This window comes from Acomys russatus, chromosome 7, assembly GCF_903995435.1.
Source record: "Acomys russatus chromosome 7, mAcoRus1.1, whole genome shotgun sequence".
Classification (NCBI taxonomy): domain Eukaryota; kingdom Metazoa; phylum Chordata; class Mammalia; order Rodentia; family Muridae; genus Acomys; species Acomys russatus.
Genome location: NC_067143.1, coordinates 4,859,498 through 4,879,453, shown reverse-complemented (window position 1 = coordinate 4,879,453; position 19,956 = coordinate 4,859,498). Strand labels below are relative to the sequence as shown.

Here is a 19,956-nt window from a genome sequence, read left to right as displayed (position 1 = left end):
TGTAGTTCATACTGTCCTTACGGCCCGCCACGCCCTCCCAGCCTTGTGGACGTGGCAAGGGGCTCTGGGCTCCGCCCCTGAAGCCCTCCGGCGCCGTCATTGGTCAGGGGTCTCTGGCTTGCTGGGGGCGGAGTTTACCTGGAACCAGGCCAGGTTGGGCATCTTTGCGAGATAGCAGAGCTCAGCGTGGGGCGCGAACGCAGGCCGGGTAACGTAGTGGTGGTGGGGTGGTGGTGGTGGTGGTGGTGGATGAAAGGATGGGGAGCTAGCCATGGAGGTGGATTCGGGGTGAGGGTCGTGGTCCAGGCTGGGGGCAACACAGAAGAACCTGCACGATGCTTTCGGCCACCACTATGCCCTTAACTTTGCGTGGGACGTGTGCCACGTCTCCAACTGAAATACCCCCTTTCTGCTCTTGGACTCCTCTGAGGCTCCGATTCCACTCTCATAGCTGGTTTTTCCCTTCAAACTTCTTATTCTTTTTGCCGGCTTTTCTTCAATCCTAAACTTTTTGCAGCCTGCTCTTATATATCTGCCTGCCCTTAATTTATATCTGCAACACACACCCTCTCCCGCCGCCGCCGCCGCCGCCTTGAAGTTCTCCGCACATTCTGTCTGGTTCAGATTTTATTTTATTTTATTCTTTCCATCGGACCCCTAATCCCTGGTCCTCACCTCTCCCCAGGGACTGAGGATGTGGCGATGGTCGTTTCTGTTGCTTCTCTTACTGCTGCGGCCCTGGGCCCTGGGGAAGCCATCCCCTGATGCAGGACCTCATGGCCAGGGTAGGGTGCATCAGGGAACCCCCCTGAGCGAGGCCCCACACGATGACGCCCACGGCAACTTCCAGTACGACCATGAGGCGTTCCTGGGACGAGACGTGGCCAAGGAATTTGACCAACTCAGCCCAGAGGAAAGCCAGGCCCGACTTGGGTAGGAGGATGCTGGGGAGCCGGACAGAAGTGGGAGGCGGGGGAGAGCTCACAGAAAAGACTGGAATTGGAGGGAGATGCCAAGCTCAGAGATCAAGTTAAACTGGGAAAAAATGTAGTCTTAACTCCAGGTGGAGGGGATCGCCCTGTTTTAGATGAAGGCCACGGTCAGCGTGGGCCGGGGACAAGAAGGCCACTCCATGCATATATGCTTTATTATTTTCATCATTACTATTACTTTGAGATAGAATCTCTCTGTGTTGCACCGGCTGGTCTGGAACTCACTCTGTAGACCAGACTGCTCTGGAACTCAGAGATCTGCCTGCCTCTGCCTCCTGAGTGCTGGGATGGATTTTTTTAAAAAAAGGAGTGTGCCACCACGCCCCGCGAATGAGTTCTAATTTAAACAGGGCAAATTGTGGCATTGAAGGGCTGCAGGGCTGAGCTGGCGAGGGAGGAGCCAAAAATTGATCTGCCCAGCTGAGCCTGACAGAGGGGCGGGCCCTGAGATGATGACAAGTGGAGCTTTAAAGTTAATAGAGACAGTGGCACTCTCGGACTGGCTGAGAGGCCGCACTCGCTGAGCACTTGAGCGCAGTGCAGCTAGGTTGAAGTCTGTGCAGCACTTAGAGGGCGGGGCTAGAGGAGGGGGTGTGACCTTGGTCTGTGCCAGGTGCTAAACTAAAACTCTAGGACTTCCTATAGGAGACAGGCTGGGCGAAGAGGGCAGACTTTTAGATGGGCCAGGTGCTGAGATTAACCAAGTGCTTCTCAGTTCACCTAGGGTAATCACCGCCTTTGCAATCCTGCGTGAGGGGCGTGGCTAGGGGGCGGAGTCGGGGCGGGCAAAGAGCTGGGGTTGGCCCGACCTGTCTATGACAGCTCTCTTCCTGGTCCTGTGCTAGTGCACAGTTTTTGTTTGTTTGGTTGCTTTGGTTTTGTTTGGTTTGGTTTTTGTTCGAGACAGGGTTTCTCTGTGTAGCCTTGGCTGTCCTGGACTTGCTTTGTAGACCAGGCTGGCCTCGAACTCACAGCGATCCACCTGTCTCTGCCTCCTGAGTTTGGCGCGGTTTTACTCCCAGCATTTGGAAGAAGGAGGCAGGCAGATCTTTGTGAGTTCAGGACCAGCCTTGTCTATGCAATGAGATCCGGGCTGACTGACCAGGGCTACATACTGTGACTCTCTCAAAAAACAAGAAACAAACAACAACCCATTAAAACCAACCAACCAAAAAACAGACAGCTCCCCTCCTGAGTCCATGTGTGGATGCTGCGTAGAATTTTCAGTCATAATTGGGGACTTGGCTGTGATTAAAAGGCAGAAAAAGTGTGGGCAGAGCTCTGGGGTGGACAAGGTCTGAAGGTTGAGAAGAGCTCTGCCTTTGTTTGCTTGCAGACCTTGGGAGGCATGTTTTTCTTCCTTACTTTTCTTTCTTTCTTCCACCTGCCTCTGCCTCCCTGAGTGCTGGGATGACAGATGTGAGTGGGCCCTTGTTTTTATTTTATTTTTTTTCGAGACAGGGTCTCTCTCTCTCTTGGCTGACCTGGACTTTCTTTGTAGACCAGGCTGGCCTCAAACTCAAAGAGATCTGCCTGCCTCTACCTCTGGAGTGCTGGGATAACAGGCATGCACCACTGTGCCGGCTTTCTTTTTGGTTTTGGTTTTGGTTTTTCCAGATAGTCTCTCTACATAGCCCTGGCTGTCCTGGAGATCAGGCTGGCCTTGAAGTCATAGAGATCCCCGTCTCTGCCTCCCAAGTGCTAGGATTAAAAGCGTGTGCACCACTATGCCCTGCTCTTTAAAAAGTTAAAAAAAAAAAAAAGTTTATTTATATTAGTGTATGAGTGTGGACGTTTGTCCTGTATATATGTTAACATGAACGTATCTGGTGCCCACAGAGGCCAGAAGAGGGTGACGGATCCCCTAGAACTGGAGAATTGGAGTTACAGACGTTTGTGAGCTGCCTTGTGGGGTTCTTAGGAATCAAACTCAGGTCCCTACAAGAGCAGCCAGTGCTCGTAACCTCTGAGCCATCACTTAAGTCCCCGTTTTTCCAGTCTTATGTAGGTGCAAGGGTGGCTCTGTAGGAAAGGGAGGGGCCCGGGTGGGCGGGGTCAAGACCGAGATTGATTGCATCTCTGCTCTAAAGGTGGGGCCTTACTGGGCGGAGCCAAAGACCCACAATCATCCATGCCCCCCCCCCCCCACAGGCGGATCGTCGACCGCATGGACCTTGCTGGGGACAGCGACGGCTGGGTGTCCTTAGCCGAGCTCCGCGCGTGGATCGCGCACACGCAGCAGCGGCACATCCGTGACTCGGTGAGCGCAGCCTGGCACACCTACGACACGGACCGCGACGGGCGCGTGGGTTGGGAGGAATTGCGCAATGCCACGTATGGCCACTATGAGCCGGGTATGCCCACCTCGCCTTTGCCCTTTGCCCTCTCTCTCTTAGGATTTTATTACTGAAACCTCTCCTCCATTTCTGATCTCATTTGCTCTTCCTTCCGAGATCCAACCTATGTGACAAGTTGACTGGAGATTTCACGTGCCTGGCCAGGAACACTTAACATTTAGCCCTGTGGTGCAGACCCCTGATCTCTGTTTTGTTGCTGTTGCTATTGTTGTTTTGTTGTGTTTTTGTTTTTGAAACAGTCTCTCTATGCTTAGTTGGGGTTACTACTGCTGTGAGGAAACACCATGACCAAAAGCAAGCCGGGGAGGAAAGGGTTTATTTGGCTCACACTTCGACATCACTGAAGGAAGTCAGGACAGGAACTCAAACAGAGCAGGAACCTAGAGGCAGGAGCTGAGGCAGAGGCCATGAAGCATGCTGCTTCCTGGCTTGCTTCCCATGGCTTGCTCAACTTGCTTTCGTAGTAGAACTGAGGACCACTAGCACAAGGGTGGAAAAAGCGATTATCCTGCTTTGTGTGAGGGTTAAACGCATCACTGTAGTTGACTGGACAGAAAGGGGCTTGGGTAGTGGGAATGGAGGTGCTCCCCCCACCCCCACAGGGTTTGTCTATGTAGCCTTAGCTGTCCTGGACTTGCTTTGTAGACTAGGCTGGCCTCTGCCTCCCATGTGGCAACACGCCCGGCCAGGCAGGTGGATCCATGTCAGCCTGGGCTACATAGTAAAACCCTATCTTAAAAAAAGAAAAAGCTGGGCGTGGTGGCGCAAGCCTTTAATCCCAGCACTCGGGAGGCAGAGGCAGGTGGATTGCTTTGAGTTTGAGGCCAGCCTGGTCTACAAAGTGAGACCAGGACAGCCAAGGCTACACAGAGAAACCCTGTCTTGAAAAAAAAAAGAAAAGAAAAGAAAGAAAGAAAAGACTGCAGATGAAGGCTTCAGCTATTAGGACATTCTCAGCCCTGGGGAGTTAGTTAGTGTTTGACTTAGCTGACTGCCCTGGCCAGATAGAACAAGCTGAGTATATTACACATGAAAATTGTCGGGTTTGCAGCTCTAAAAATTGAACATAGGGCCTCAAACTTGGAAGGAAAAGGCTGAGCCACAACCCTAGCTCCTCACCGGGGGTTCTAGGCAGGGGCTCCCTGCTCGCTTTATCTCTGAGCTGTGTCCTTTGCAATCTTCTTATTCTTTATTGGAGACAGTCTTGCTTACTTTCCCAGGCTGATCTTGAACTTGAAATGCCCCTGCTTCAATCTCTTAAAGGTCTTGGATGACAGACCTGCCATCACACCCGTCTTGTGACTGACCTGTATTCTCACACATGGTGCAAACCCGACCATGGGTCTTTCCTTTGTTTCCCAAGCGGCCAAGCCTCCCGCTCTGTGCACATGCATCTCACCCACATCGGTCCTTCCCCAGGGGAGGAATTTCACGACGTGGAGGATGCTGAGACCTACAAGAAGATGCTGGCTCGGGATGAGCGGCGATTCCGGGTGGCGGACCAGGATGGGGACTCCATGGCAACTCGGGAAGAGCTGACAGCCTTTCTGCATCCCGAGGAGTTCCCTCACATGCGGGACATCGTGGTTGCAGTGAGTGACATGGCAGGGAACCTGCTTCCCATCCCTGACTTGGGTCCCAGCGTCTTTCACAGCTTCTCCCGTGTCTACTCCACATCCAGAGGCTGGCATCTCCTTGTCAGGTGGCCCTGTGCTCCCATTGGGTGTCCAGTGCCCAGACAAGCACATCCCAGGTGAACACCAATTGAGGCTGGACCCCAGGAAAACAGAGTGTATTTGAAGTGCACATAGAACACGCTGTGCTTTAACTGTGCCTCAGACACCAGACATGGAATGTGCTTAGAGGAAAGACCGTTGTGTGTGCAAGTGCTATAAGGCCAGAAGAAGCCATTGGGCGATGTGGACCCGGAGTTACAGTTGTGAGCTGCCCGCTGTGGGTGCTGGGAACTGAACCCAGGTCCTTTGTAAGACAGCAAGTGCTCTTAACCTCTGAGCCGTCTCTCCACACTTTGTCTCTGTTTTGGTTTTTTTGTTTGGTTTTTGGTTTTTGGAGACAGGGTCTCTCTATGTAGCCTTGGCTGACTTTGATTCACTTTGTAGACCAGGCTGGCCTCGAACTCACAGAGATCCGTTTGCCTCTGTCTCCCGAGTGCTGGGATACAGGCGTGCGCCACCACGCCCGGCTAGGGTAGGGGTTTTACTGCTGAGCCAAACTCATATCTACACCACCTTCTGCTGAGTCAGTTTGAATGTAAAAGTGGGGAACAGAAAAAAAAAAGTCCAGAACAGAAACTTTTTTTAAAATTTGAGACAGGATTTCTCTGTGTAGCCCTGGCTGTCCTAGAACTTGCTCTGTAGACCAGCTGGCCTCGAACTTAGATATCCGCCTGCTTCTGCCTCCTAAGTGCTGGGATTAAAGGCCCAGCCAGACGCCATTATGTAAAATTAGCACAGATAAAATGAAGAGTTAGCACACTGAGTGTATGTGTCAAAGAAAGATCCACGGGCAGGGGAGATGGCTTGATGGTTAAGAGCACTTGCTGGTGTTGCTGACACCTGGGGTTCGTTTCTCAGCGCCACTGTGACTCCAGCTCGGCAGGATCTGCCGTCCTGATTGGCCCGGAGGGACTGCATGCACACGGCACACAGACATACAAGCAAAACACCCATATACATAAAAAAATTTAAAAACACATAGTTCATGACCCGGGCATGGTGGCGCACGCCTTTAATCCCAGCCCCTTGGGAGGCAGAGGCAGGCAGATCACTGTGAGTTCGAGGCCAGCCTGGTCTACAAAGGGAGTCTAGGACAGCCAGGGCTATACAGAGAAACCCTGTCTCGAAAAACTAAAAAAAAAAAAAAATAGAGAGAGAGAGAGAGAGAGAGGGAGAGAATAGGCAGCTCTGTCCACAGGATAAGTTCTGGGCCATCCCGGGCTACACGGTGACAGCCTGGCTCGCAGAACAAAACGAACAAAGGTGGGCAAGGTTGGACACAGGTTTCCTGGCTGCCTTCCATCACAGTCAAAGTCCCCACCTCCCCTCCTCCCTGTGGAGACTGCTCAAGGCAGGTCCCCTGACCCTTCACCCCAATGTGTGTCCCCCAGGAGACCCTGGAGGACCTCGACAAAAACAAAGATGGCTACGTCCAGGTGGAGGAGTACATCGGTGAGCGCGCCCCGAGCGTGTCGTCTCCCGGCCCCTGGAGAGCAGTGGTCGGTCCTCAAGCCTTCCTCACGCTGCGGGGATCAAGCACTGCTGTATGCAGAATCCACCGCGTGTCTAGCTCAGAAAGCGTTCTCTGGGCACCTGCTGCAGAAAGCTCCGGAGGCAGAGGCCCTTTGTGGGGGGCTAGCCTGGGGTCTCACAAAGCCGTGGCTCAGGGGCGCTGTTGAGTGTACTAGGCTACCGCTGGGCGGTGGCTGCGCACGCCTGTACTCGGGAGGCAGAGGCAGGCGGATCGCTGTGAGTTCTAGGCCAGCCTGGTCTACAAAGCGAGTCCAGGACAGCCAAGGCTACACAGAGAAACTCTGTCTAGAAAAACAAAAACAAAACAAAAAAAGTGTACTAGGGTCAAGCTTTGTCTTGTTTCCATAAGGAATGTCCTGGTTGGGACCATTCAAAATGTTTCAGCCCACATGTGCGCTGTGTCCTTACTGCAGCCAGCCCTGGCTCGGCACCAGACTGTTTAGCCCAGGGAAGTACTAGTGAGGATAACATCTGGTTTGCTGGTTTAAAAAAAAAAAAAAAAAAAAAAGATTTTCTTTTCTTTTCTTTTTAATTTTTGAGCTAGGTCTCCTGTAACAGCCGTGCCCTGCTTGTACAGTGCTGGCATGGACCCCAGGGCCTGGTGCTTGGCAAACAGGTGCTCTGCCAACCAAGTCATTTCTTCAGCTTTTTTTTTTTTTTTTTTTTTTTTTTTTGAGTTTCAAAGGGTTTGTATATGAAATATTTTATGCGACAAATCTTCATGGAAGACATTTTTTGCTTAATTTTTGTGTCAAAATTATGTGTTTTATAATTTTTGTAAGACTACAAAAACTACAAAGACTGCTTTCTTTTCTTTCTTTTTGTTTTGTTTTGTAATTTATTTAACTTTATTTTATGTGCATTGGTGTGGGGTGTAAGGTCCCTTGGAATTGGAATTACAGACAGTTGTGAGCTGCCATGTGGGTGCTGGGAATTGAACCCGGGTCCTTCAGAAGAGCAGGCAGTGCTCTTAACCACTGAGCCATCTCTCCAGCCCCTTGTTTCTTGCTTTTTGAGATTGGGTTTCTCTGTGTAGTCCTGGCTGTCCTGGACTCACTTTGTAGACCAGGCTGGCCTCGAACTCACAGCGATCTGCCTGCCACTGCCTCCCTAGTGCTGGGTGGGATTAAAGGTGTGCACCACCACCACCGTTATATATACATATTGGTGTGTCTGGTGGCCCACAGGTGGGTGGGGGCATAGAGGGTAGGCACCAAGGAGGATGGCTCTTGGGATAAAAGCCACCCAGATCTCATATGCCCCACTGTCATCCCGTCCCTTCCAGCCGACCTGTACTCTGAGGAGCCTGGGGAGGAGGAACCTGCCTGGGTGCAGACAGAGCGGCAACAGTTCCATGACTTCCGGGATCTGAACAAGGATGGGCGGCTGGATGGTAGTGAAGTTGGTTACTGGGTGCTGCCTCCATCGCAGGACCAGCCCCTGGTGGAGGCCAACCACCTACTGCATGAGAGCGACACAGACAGGGTGAGCCTGGGCTAGCCTGGGCTACCGTGGGAACTCAGCCATGATAGAAACAGAGATGGGCGGTGTGGTGGAGGCCTAGAGGAGGGCAGGAAGGAAGAGGAGGGGTCCTAGGGACACCTTGAGTGGGTAGTGTCTCATGTGGGCCCTGCCTCCTGCTGACCCTATTCCTCACAGGATGGCCGACTGAGCAAAGCTGAGATTCTGAAGAACTGGAACATGTTTGTGGGCAGCCAGGCCACCAACTACGGTGAGGACCTGACAAGGCATCATGATGAGCTCTGATTCCTAGGTCTACTCAGACTTATGACCCCATGACCCCATGGGGCCAACTGAGGGGCCACTGCAGCCAGCCCCTCCCTCTAGGGCGAAGACTCAGCTCTGGTGTCCCTGGTTCCTGGGCCATCAGGGACCCAGTAAGTCACCTTCTCTCTCTGGGACCCTTGCCACCAACCCTGTGGCCCCTAACCTGTCCGGGACACTCAGGCACTTGAAGGACAAGTGACACCCACGGATGCCATTCCCCAGCACAGACTCTGGGCCCACACCCCGACCCAAGCCCAATCTGAGCCTCTACCACACAAGCTTACCTGTACTGCCCACTCACTGCCCACGATCAATAAAAGCCATTGCTGGGGTCCTCTGGCGTGTCTGTCTCTCTGGGGTGAAGGAAGAATGCTGTGGGTATGCTGGGAACTGGTGCTAAGGCCTGCAGGAAGGTACAGGGCAATGGTTCTCAACCTGTGGGTCATGACCCCCTTAGTGGTCAATTAACCCTTTCATGGGGGGCACATATCAGATATTTACACTGCGATTCTTTTTTTTTTCAAGACAGGGTTTCTCTGTGTAGCCTTGGCCATCCTGGACTCACTTTGTAGACCAGGCTGGCCTCAAACTCACAGCGATCCACCTGACTCTGCCTCCCGAGTGCTGGGATTTAAGGCGTGCACCACCACGCCCAGCTCTACATTGCGGATTTTTTTGTTTTGTTTTTTCTTTTTGTTTGTTTTGGTTTTTCGAGACAAGGTTTCTCTGTGTAGCCTTGGCTGTCCTGGACTTACTTAGTAGACCAGGCTGGCCTTGAACTCAGAGATCCACCTGCCTCTGCCTCCAAAGTGCTGGCATTAAAGGTGTGCACCACTACTGCCCGGCTTTACATTGTGATTTATAATTGTAGCAAAGTTACCATCATGAAGTAACAGTGGAAATAATTTTATGCTTGGGAGTCACCACAACATGAGGAACTGCATTAAAGGGTCACAGCGTTAGGAAGGCTGAGAACCAGTGGTGTAGGGCATTTGGACATGGGAGACGGGTGTTCGTGGACATCTCCGGGTGTTCCCAGGGACTGAGAATAAAGCCAGCAGCCTGGAGGCCACAGAGGAAAGCCAGGCAGGAAGCTCCGCCCTTCAAAGGCCACAGGGTGGTGGGGGAAACACAAACCCGCAGCAAAAGAAACAACCACAGTTCTCAGTGAGGTGCCTGGTGATACGTGTTCTGATAACAGAGTAGCCAGGAATGAGGGAGGAGAGCCTGGTGTGGGCTGCGTTGAGCTGAACTGAGAGTGATGTGTGCCTGCAATGCCAGCACTCCAGAAGTCTGAGGCAGGAGGATTGCTGGAACTTCATGTCCAGCCTGAGCTACAAAATAAAGCACTCCCCCTCCCTGTGAGGGGAGGTAGGAAGAGAGAAATGATGTAGTTATACTTTAATTTTAAAAGAGGGGTGTGTGCAAAAACAAACAAGCAAGCCAGGCAGTGGTGAACATCTTTAATCCTAGAAATAGGCAGGCAAATCTTTTTGTTTGTTTGTTTGTTTGTTTGTTTTTGAGACAGGGTTTCTCTGTGTAGCCTGAACTCACTTTGTAGACCAGGCTGGCCTCAAACTCACAGAAATCCGTCTGGCTCTGCCTCCCGTGTGCTGGGATTAAAGGCGTGCGCCACCGCTGCTGCCACCGCTGCCTCCACCACCACCACCACTGCCAGCATGTGAGGATAGCCTGGTCTACAAAGGAGCCAAGGCTACACATACAGACACACAGACACACAGACACACACACACATACACACACACACACACACACACACACACACACACGGATGGGGGTTGGAAAGATGGATCAGCAATAAAAAGAGATTCTAGTGTTGGGATCCCAGCACCCATGGCAGGTTGCTCACAAGTGCTTTGTAACTCTGTCCCCGAGGAATCTGATACATTTTCTTGCCTCTTAGGGCACTCATACAAGTATATACACTCACAGGAATAAAATAAATGAAAATCCAATAAAAAATGGCGGCAGAGGTGCCTGGCTAGATGGCTCAGCGGGTGTCTTAGGGCTTTCTACTGCATTGATAAAACACCATGAGGAAAAGACATGGAGGAAGAAGGAGTTTATTCCAGACAGATCACAACTCATCACTAAGGGAAGGCAAGGCAGGAACAGAGGCAGAGGACACAGAGTGTCACTGCTCACTAGCTTGTTCCCAATGGCTTGTAAAGCCTGATAGCATCCGGGACCGCCTGCCCAGGGGTGGCCCCACCCACAATGGGGTGTGCTCTCCCACATCCATCATCAATCAAATGCTCCGCAGATTTGTCCACATACCAATGCTTTTTAAAAACTTTTAAAAATTTGTTTTGGTTTTTTGAGGAAACAGGGTTTCTTTGTGTAGCCTTCGCTGTCATGAACTACCTTTGTAGACCAGGCTGGCTTTGAACTCAGAGATCCACCTGCCTCTGCCTCCTGAGTGCTGGGACTACAGGTGTCCACCACCATGCTCTGCTCACATACCGAAGTTATGGAGGCATTTTCTCAATTAAGCTTCTTTCAACAGGAGCACGCCTTTAATCCCAGCACTCGCGAGCCAGAGGCAGGTAGGTGGATCTACAGAGTCCAAGAAAGCCAGGGTCTGTTACACAGAGAAATTCTGTCTAAAAAAAAAAAAAAAAAAAAAAAAAAAACAACAACAACAACAACAACAAAAAAAACAGGTGCTGGAGAGATGTCCCAGCGGTTAAGAGCACTGGCTGCTCTTCCAAAGGACCAGGGTTCAGTTCCCAGCACCCACACGGCACCTCATAACTGTCTATATATCTCCAGTTTCAGGGGATCTGACGTCTTCACAGATACACAAAGACAGGCAAGACAGCCGGGCATGGTGGCGCATGCCTTTAATGCCACCATTTAGCACTCGGGAGGCAGAGGCAGATGGATCACTGTGAGTTCAAGGCCAGCCTGATCTACAAAGTGAGTCCAGGACAGCCAGGGCTACACAGAGAAACCCCCGTCTTGAAAAACAAAAACAAAGACTGGCAAGACACCTACGCATATAGTAGACAGATAGATGAGACGTCCTTTCTTCCCAAATGTTAAGTGGACATAACATTAGTCAGCAGGTGGGTAAAGTGCTCACTTCTAAGCCTGAGATTGGACCCAGAACTTTTAAATTTTTTTTGTTTGTTTTTTGTTTTTCGAGACAGGGTTTCATTATGTAACCCTGGCTGTCTTGGAACTCATTGTGTAGAGCAGACTGGCCTCGAACTCAAGATTCACCTGCCTCTGCCTCCCTAGTGCTGGGATTAAACGAGTGTGCCATCACCTCCCAGTTGGCCTCACAACTTATCTCTTGCTCCTTCCCTCCCTCTCTCCCTCCCTCCCTCCCTCCTTGTCTGTCTCTGTCTGTCTGTCTGTCTCTCTCATAGACAGGGTTTTTCTGTGTAGCCCTAGCTGTCCTGGACTCATTTTGTAGACCAGGCTAGCCTCCAACTCAGGGATCGGTCTGCCTCTGCCTCTGGAGTGCTGGGATCAAAGGCATGCGCCACCACACTCGGTGCCCGAGTTTGGAATCTTGAAGGAAAGCACTGGCATGGTGGACCTCAGAACCTTACGAAGTTCTGGGTCCCTGGTCGGCGTGGGGTGAAGCATCTCAAGACTTCGACGTACAAGTCCGATCAAGGGACCCCAGAGTCTCCAAGTGCACTTTGACCTAAGCAGTGTCTTCCAGAGCAGAAACAGTTACTTAAAACAAGGACCTGAAAGGCGTGCTCGCCCCCTGCTGGCGAGTGCTGGGACTGTGCCAGAAGCATCCGCGGCCTGAGAAGTCAACATGCTCTTATGAAGGGTGGCTGCTTCCCAGTGTGGTCCAGCCTGTGAAATCACAGGGCATTTGTTCACCTATGCAAGGCATCTCTCAAGGCAGTTCATCTTGTTTACTTTTTCTTTTCCTGAAACAGGGATTCTCTGTGTAGCCTTGGCAGTCCTGGACTCACTTTGTAGACCAGGCTGGCCTCGAACCCACAGAGATCCGCCTGCCTCTGCCTCCCAAGTGCTAGGATTAAAGGCGTGCGCCACCACCCACCGCTGGGTCGAAAATTGTTTTTCTTTAAAAAGAACTTACCAATGTGTACACATGTCTGGCCTGCATATGTCTATGTACCACATGTGTCCAGAGACTTCAGAGGCCAGAAGTGGATGTGCCATGCCCTGGGTCTGAGTCACAGATGGTTGTGTACTGCCATGTGTGTGCTGGCAATGAAACCTGGGTCTTCTGGAAGAGTAGCCAGTGTTTTTGGGCTTTTTGTTTGTTTGGTTGGTTTTTTGAGACAGGGTTTCTCTGTGTAGCCTTGGCTGTCCTAGACTTGTTTTGTAGACCAGGCTGGCCCTCGAACTCACAGTGACCCGCCTGCCTCTGCTTCCCAAGTGCTGGGATTAAAGGCATGTGCCACCACCCGGCTCAGCCAGTGCTCTCAACTGCAGAGCCACATCTCCGGCTTCCACATTCATTTCTTCTAAGCTGGTGACTTGATGTACCTACTTGTCAGCTTTCTGCTATACTTTAGTCAAGGCTTTCCGGCCTTGTGAGGCTTTGTTTTTTGAGACAGGGTTTCTCTGTGCAGCCCTGGCTGTCCTGGAACTCACTTTGTAGATGAGGCTGGCCTCGAACTCACAGAGACCCGCCTGCCTCTGCTTCACGAGTGCATCGCCACACCTTGCTGCTTGGGAGGCTTCTGGCAGTGAGATCCCATACAGCATGTATGGTTCTAGTGTGTTCTGCCAGATTTTACAGAACAAAGTTGGGCACCTCCCTAGCTTTCCTCTTTCCTCATTTATCTGTCTCTCCTTCCCTTCCAGGCTGGCCTTGAATTTGAAGTAATCCTCCTGCATCACACTCTGGAATTCTGGGGTGATGGGTGTGCACCTCCAGGCCTGGCTTGGAACTCCACTGGCATTTGGCAGTGACTCCTGGCAAGGCTTGACCCTGTCCCAAGCTAAAAGACACACACTGAGGCTCTCCCCATTGGCTTTGCATTTTCTGAGGGTGGGGTCCTCCAAATGTCCCCTCATCCTGGCTGTTTTGTGTGTGTCCCTGTGAGGCCACAGGCCAGGGCTGGGTGTCAACTAGCGTCTACATTCCTTTGTGAGAAGAAGAGGGCCTCACTGGACCTGCATCAGGATGGTGGGGCTGGCCAGCAAGCCCCAGGGGTCCTCCTGCCTCTGGGGCTGCGACTTCAGGGATGTGAACTCAGGTCCCCCAGCCTGTGCACTCTGCGGTGGAGGCACCTCAGCCCAGCTATTTTGTTTTTTAATATATTTTATTAGTTTGTTCATATTACATCTCAATTGTTATCCCATCCCTTCTATCCTCCCCATTCCTCCCTCCCTCCCATTTCCCCCTTACTCCCCTCCCCTATGAAACTTGATACCCTATGAGCATATACAGGAGGAGGAGGTCCCCCTCAGTCACAGTCAGCTCTCTATCCTTATCCTTATCTTGGCTGCTGTTTTCCTGCAAGTCTTGGAAGTCAAGCCCCACGTGCAGCCTTTCCTGGTGGCGGCATGCTGCCCTCTAGTGGCTACAAGTGGACAAGCGACAGTGTCTTACCAAAATTATACCCAAAGCAGCAGGTTATGCAAACAGAAAAGATCCAAGTGCCCTGATGCACTCTGCTAACATGGGACAACGCGGTGATTACAGGTACACACCACCACTCCGGATGCACAGAGGATTAAAGGAACTCCTCCATAGGGCACGCCTGTAATCCCAGCACTCAAGGAGGCAGAGGCAGGTGGATCGCTGTGAGTTCCAGGCCAGCCTGGTCCACAGAGTGAGTCTAGGACAGCCAAGACTACACAGAGAAACCCTGTCTACAAACAAACAAACAAACAAACAAACAAACAAAACAATAACAACAAAAACCAAAAAAGAAAGAAGAATATGGGGAACTTCCAAGTTGCCCATGGAGTTGGGGTTGAGGGTGGTCCGTGTCACTTCTGAACAGGGTTAGGGGGCCTGGGGGTGCAGAGGAAGCTGGACATTTTCAGGGAAGTTGGATTCTTGAGAGATGGGCTCCAGGTGTTGGGGTGGGGAGGCGGGGGGGGGGGGGCAGGACTGCATATGAAGTGATGGGCTGGAGTGTGCCAGAGGACCCCTGGTGGGAGTGCATGGAAGGGGCAGGTCCATGTCTGGCAGGGTGTGCGTGCTCACGTGCTTGCGTGCGTCAGCCTGCAGGCAGCTAGCCTGGGACTATGTTACACCCTAAGCCCTGCACTTCCTGGGAAGAGGAACCTCTCCCACATTCTGCCTGAGGCTGAAGGAGACTAGATTGACAGGCTCATGTTGCCAGGGTTCCTGCTCGGCCAAAAGTGACTGAGTCAGCTTCCAGGAGCTGAGGGCTCTGGGGCAGAGAGTCCCGCACTCACGCCCACTCTTTCTGCAGCTCCTGACTACAGTGAGAAAACAGGCATAGTCTGTTCATACGCAGGTTTATTAGGTCATAGCTCAGGCCTGCATCACGGGCCGGGACATTTCCGCCTGGAGCTTCACACCGGAGCCTGCAAAGCCTGTGCCGCCCTGGAGAGGAAAGAAAAGAACAAGTTGGAGGAGCCTCTTGATAGGTGGGGGTTGGAGTCCCAGGGCATGCGCAGGAAAATGGAGTGGAGCATTAGAAAGAAAAAGGCTCCCAGCACTCGGGAGGCAGAGGCAGGCGGATCGCTGTGAGTTCGAGGCCAGCCTAGTCTACAAAGTGAGTCCAGGACAGCCGAGGCTACACAGAGAAACCCTGTCTCAAAAAACCAACTCCACCCCACCCCCGCAAAAATGCCAAGGTGCTCTGGGGAAACAGGAGTGTGTGTGTGGGGTGGGCTATAAGGGGCTAGGTAGAGACCAGGGCAGACATGACTGGCACACCAGAGAGCAGTGCAGGCTAGGATGGGGTAAGGGCAGCTCACCCGCTGCAGCACGATGATGTCGCGTTCTGTCAGCGTGTCCCCGGTCACAGGGTCCACCATGTCCTTCCGGATCAGTTTCTCGACACACTCCAGGGTGACCACAGCCCCACTGCAGGAGAAGACATAGTGCTGAGATCGGCCCCGGGGGTGGGGTGGGGGCACCGCGGACCCCTCCAACCTCTTCTCCCCGCCCCCTACTCACGAGGGCCGTAGCACCGCACACGGTGTGGAGTTGCTCAGGCTGTCTCGGGTCACTGCACAGACGTAGCGCTCGCTGCGTGTGATGAGCCCCACCCGGTCCACAGAGTCGTCCAGCTGCGTGAAGCGCACGGGCGTCAGGTCTGACATGCGCAGCGGCTTTCCACTCATCGGGCAGGTGACGGTGCGGGACTGCGGGCAGAGGCAAAGGTCAATAGGGGGATGTGAGGAGGAGGAGGGGTGGCGCACATCTGGGAGCTCACCGGCTTTTCCAGCTTGGTGGCCTTTGCCTCGGGCGTCAGGGAAGGAATCCAGAAGCTGGGCAGCGCCTTGTCCTTGCCCTGGGATCCGGCGCTGGGCCCCGGCTGCTCACCATCTGTGGGAGGGAGAAGCTGGGGTACACGCCTCAGGAAGCTGCTCCGTGAAGACCCGACCAAGGGCAGGTGGCTCCTTGTTACCTGTGTTGGGCGTGGTGGCAGCCTTGGGCATGAAGGGGTTGAGGGGCCGGCTCACGATGGCTGCCTCCTTCTCCAGGAAGCCACGGACTTGGTCGTGCGCTGCAGCTCTCTGGAGCTCTTTCTGCTCTTCCCTCCGGGCTCCTCGCTGCTTCTCATAGGCCTGGGGGGGGGGGGTTGGGGGTAGGGCCTGGCTTAGCATCCTGGGGCCAGCCTGGTACCTACCCTGCCCACCAGTGGGAGGATGGAGCCTTGAGTGGTCCTGCAGGGCCTGGCAAGAGCTGCTGGGGCTTTTGTGTGCTAAGGTGGCCCTGGCGGTTCAGAACCCGTGGTGGGGGGGGGGGGGGGGGGGGGGGGGGGGGGCTCAGTCTGCCTGCTGAGACTGGGGCTCACGTAGCCCAGGCTGGTCTGGAACTCACTACGCAGCCAAGGGTTGAACTGAGGATCTTCTACCAACCAAATCGCGCCACCACAGCTGGTTATTGAGCGGTGCTGAGGCCTGGCTGCTTAGTGGTACATACTGAACCACATGTCTAGCCACAAGGTAATGTGGCCAACATGCATAGACTCTGAAGGTCACATGGTAAGCACTCAGTACACATGCTAACTATCCAGTGAACCTGTCCTGTGTGTCTGTGGTGAGGTTAGGGGTGGGGGTGGCTTAGAAGTCCACAATTAGTACAGTGTGACCAGAACAGGTAAGGTATGCCCCTTCCTCAGTCCTGCCCAGCAGGTGTCAAGTAGTCATCGGCAGAGGCTCGCTGGGTCACCTGGCTGATGAGGTGGTGACAATCCTGAGGCCATGAAGGCCTCCAACAGGGGCACCATGTAAGGGGGAGTCTGGGTAGCCACTGGGCTGTGGGGAAGACACAGAGGCTGGGGAGCAGGCACTGAGCATGCCTGAGGCCAGAGGTAGAAAGCAGGCTTCGGCCACAGACAGTATCCGCCGAGTGCCTGGTGCCAAGGAGAGCAGAGCAAACTGCCGCAGGTGCTGCAGTCCAGGGCGGACACGGCAGGGAGTCTGAGAGCGCACACCAGAGTCACAGGTTCTTAGAGCGGGGTTAGCAGGTGCGCCCAGAGGCCCTGGCCTACAGGAGGTCAGCACAGGTGCTGCCTGGGCCGAGAGCTGAGTGGAAGGATCTATCTACAGAGAAGTGGGAGGAGGTGGATGGGGTTCCAGGCAGGGACCCCGCCCGCTGTGTCTCTTCGCTGCGATCGGACCCCATCACCTTCATCTGCCGGGCGACCTCCTTCTTCTGATGTAGGATAAACTCCAGGATCGCCTCCCTTTCATACAGGTAGCCATCTGGGCTGCAGAGAGCAGATGAGGAAAGCATGGGTCACACGGGGGCATCCACTCTCACCCTGGGGTACCACTGAGCATCCTTAGGTGGCATCTTCCATAGCACTCCCTTCAGCCCAGCTCTTTTTGTTTTCTTTTGAGACACGGTGTCCTGCAACTCAGGTTGGCTTCAAACTACTATGTAGTAAGGCTTGCCTTGAACTGCTGATCCCCCTGTCTGCATTGCCCAAGTGCAGGGACAACAGGTGTGTACTGCACCTGGTTTTCTGTGGTGCTGGGATGAACCCAGAGCTCCAGGCATCTAGGAGAAGGTGCTGTACCCACCGAGCCGGCCGCAGCTAGCAGCACCTGTGGTGGAGGAAAGCCTGCCCTGTCTCTGGTGAGAGCTCTGAGGCTCTGGAAGGTTGAGCGACTGCTAAACCCCCACATACCAGCTGCCCCTCTGCCCTCTGAGCCCCGCCCCGGCTCACGTGACTACAGGATCATGGCAGGGCTGCAGAGAGAGACAGCAGCAGTCGAAGTCCTTCACAGCATCCCGGCTTAGCCGAATGTTCTGGGTCCCATAGCCCGAGGCCGCTGGCGACAGAAAAAAGGTTGTGGTGAAGGGAGGGACAGGGAAGTGCCTTTCACCAAATGCCCAAGGAAAGCATGGAGGTTGAGTGGGGCCTGAGGAAGGCACAGGTCAGTCTTACTCTCCTCTCCCTGGGGTGGGAGCCACCGTAGCTCTCAGCCTTCCTTTCTGCAAAGCTGGTACCCAGGAATGGTTGGGAGGAGGGGGAACTGACATGGGATGATGGGCCGCGCTGCCTATGGTCGCCATCATTAGTATAGGTGGGGCAGGGGCAGGCCACTCAAAGGCAGAACTCCATACAACAGAGGTGTAGAAAGCCACACCCCCACGGAGGATGACAGAGAGGCGAGGGTGAGGCCCTCCAGGTGGTACCTGTGTCCTTCTTCTTCTCGTGGTAGGTGTACACAGCCCCTGCAGTGCAGTTTTTGCCGTGCCGGGTCATCCTGTGGCAGAGAGGGGAAGTGGCAGGCTGGGGTGACCCCAGGACCTTCACAGAGAACAAGAACAACCCCTCCCCCCGGGCTTGAGGTCAGAGGCCTGTCTGACTCACATAAAGGTCAGGGCTAAACCTCAGGAGTACATGGGTCTGAAGCGGGGACGAGGGCAGGCCAGGCAGCGCCAGGACCACTTCCTTTTGTTTTTGAGACAGAGTCTCATTATGTAGCCTGGGTTGGCCTCAAACTCTTCCTGCCTCTGTTTCCAGAGTGCTGGATTTAAAGGCGTGCACCACCACTACTGCCCGGCACCTTTATGTTTTAAAAATGGAATCTCACTCTGTAGCCCAGGCTACTTTGCATTCCGTGCAAACCTCCTGCCTCAGCCTCTCATATGCTGCGAGGACAGGCTTATGCAGTTCATGCTGAGGATCTGACCTGGCGCTTCTCCCTAGGCAGGCGTTCTGCCAACTGAGCTGCATTCCCAGCCCTCCAGATGTGCTTTTCACCTCTCACGCTTATGTTAGTAAGCCCAGGTGTACACTGGTGACCCTGGCGTTTGGGAGGGGGAGGAAGGGCAAATGTTGACAGTCCTTCTCATCTACAGTGTGACTGGGGGCCAGCCTGGGCTACATGAGCAAACAAAACAAGTTAACACTTTTGCAACCCAATTGAAACCTTGACTTTAAAAGAATAAATCATGGCCAGGGCAGTGGTGACTCACACCTTCAATCCCAGCACTTAGGAGGCACAGATGTGAGAATCTCTGAGTTCAAGGCCAGCCTAGTCTACAGAGTGCGCTCCAGGACAGTCAGTGCTAAACAGTGAGACCCTGTCTCAAAAAAAAAAAAAAAAGTTCTAGGTCCATCCTCTATCTGCCCAGCAGGCATGTCCTCACTTCATACTGTGGCTGCAGTCTGACCGTGGCATGACGGTCCCCTTTAAATGCTGTGGACGGACAGTGCGGTCTGCAAGGAGCGGCAGGTCAAGAGCTACACCCACTAGTTGTCCACACCAGCTCTCAAGAAGCCCAGGCTGGCCACCTAAGCTATGAAGTGGAGGGTGGCCTTGAACTTCCTATCGTCCTGCCTCTACCTCTGGTGTCCTAGACAGGACAGGCAGATGCCACCAACCCCAGGAATGGAGAGGTGGCTCAGTGGTTAAGAGCAGTGGCCACTCTTCTAGAGTCCCAGCACCCTCATGGTGGCTCCCAACCACCTGTACATCAATTCCAGAGGCTCTGACCCCTCTCCTGACTTCCTGGACACATGGACATTCAGGCAAAACACATATTAATAAAAATAAAGTTAAAAAAAATTTGAAGCCGGGCGTGGTGGCGCACGCCTTTAATCCCAGCACTCGGGAGGCAGAGGCAGGCGGATCGCTGTGAGTTCGAGGCCAGCCTGGTCTACAAAGTGAGTCCAGGATGGCCAAGGCTACACAGAGAAACCCTGTCTCAAAAAACCAAAAAAAAAAAAAAAAAAAAAAAAAAAAAAAGTTAAAAAAATTTTAAAGATAAAACTTTTTAAAGACTGATTTCTATGTGTAAAAAAAATTTTTAAAGATAAAACTTTTTAAAGACTGATTTCTATGTGTCTGGGTGTTTTATCTGCATATGTCTGTGTACCACCTGTGTGCCTGGTGCCCGCAGAGGCCAGAGGAGGGCGG

At 53.1% G+C, this 19,956-nt stretch overlaps 2 protein-coding genes across 2 annotated transcripts; one reads left to right on the top strand and one right to left on the bottom strand.

The window, feature by feature from the left end:
- The first annotated feature begins 79 nt into the window (after positions 1-79).
- Positions 80-8,480, top strand: Rcn3 (reticulocalbin 3). The gene is made up of 7 exons (XM_051148505.1): positions 80-208; positions 686-933; positions 3,144-3,346; positions 4,769-4,941; positions 6,477-6,537; positions 7,904-8,103; positions 8,278-8,480. The coding sequence occupies exons 2-7, from the start codon at positions 695-697 to the stop codon at positions 8,383-8,385; spliced, it is 984 nt and encodes a 327-aa protein (XP_051004462.1). The 5' UTR covers positions 80-208; positions 686-694; the 3' UTR covers positions 8,386-8,480.
- Positions 8,481-14,727: 6,247 nt separating this feature from the next.
- Nosip (nitric oxide synthase interacting protein) lies at positions 14,728-18,360 on the bottom strand. The gene is made up of 8 exons (XM_051148507.1): positions 18,227-18,360; positions 17,754-17,859; positions 17,210-17,291; positions 15,984-16,143; positions 15,789-15,901; positions 15,530-15,717; positions 15,328-15,436; positions 14,728-14,950 (listed from the first exon to the last, which is right to left on the bottom strand). Exons 1-8 carry the CDS (start codon positions 18,294-18,296, stop codon positions 14,879-14,881), a joined length of 900 nt encoding a protein of 299 aa, XP_051004464.1. The 5' UTR covers positions 18,297-18,360; the 3' UTR covers positions 14,728-14,878.
- Positions 18,361-19,956: the final 1,596 nt, after the last annotated feature.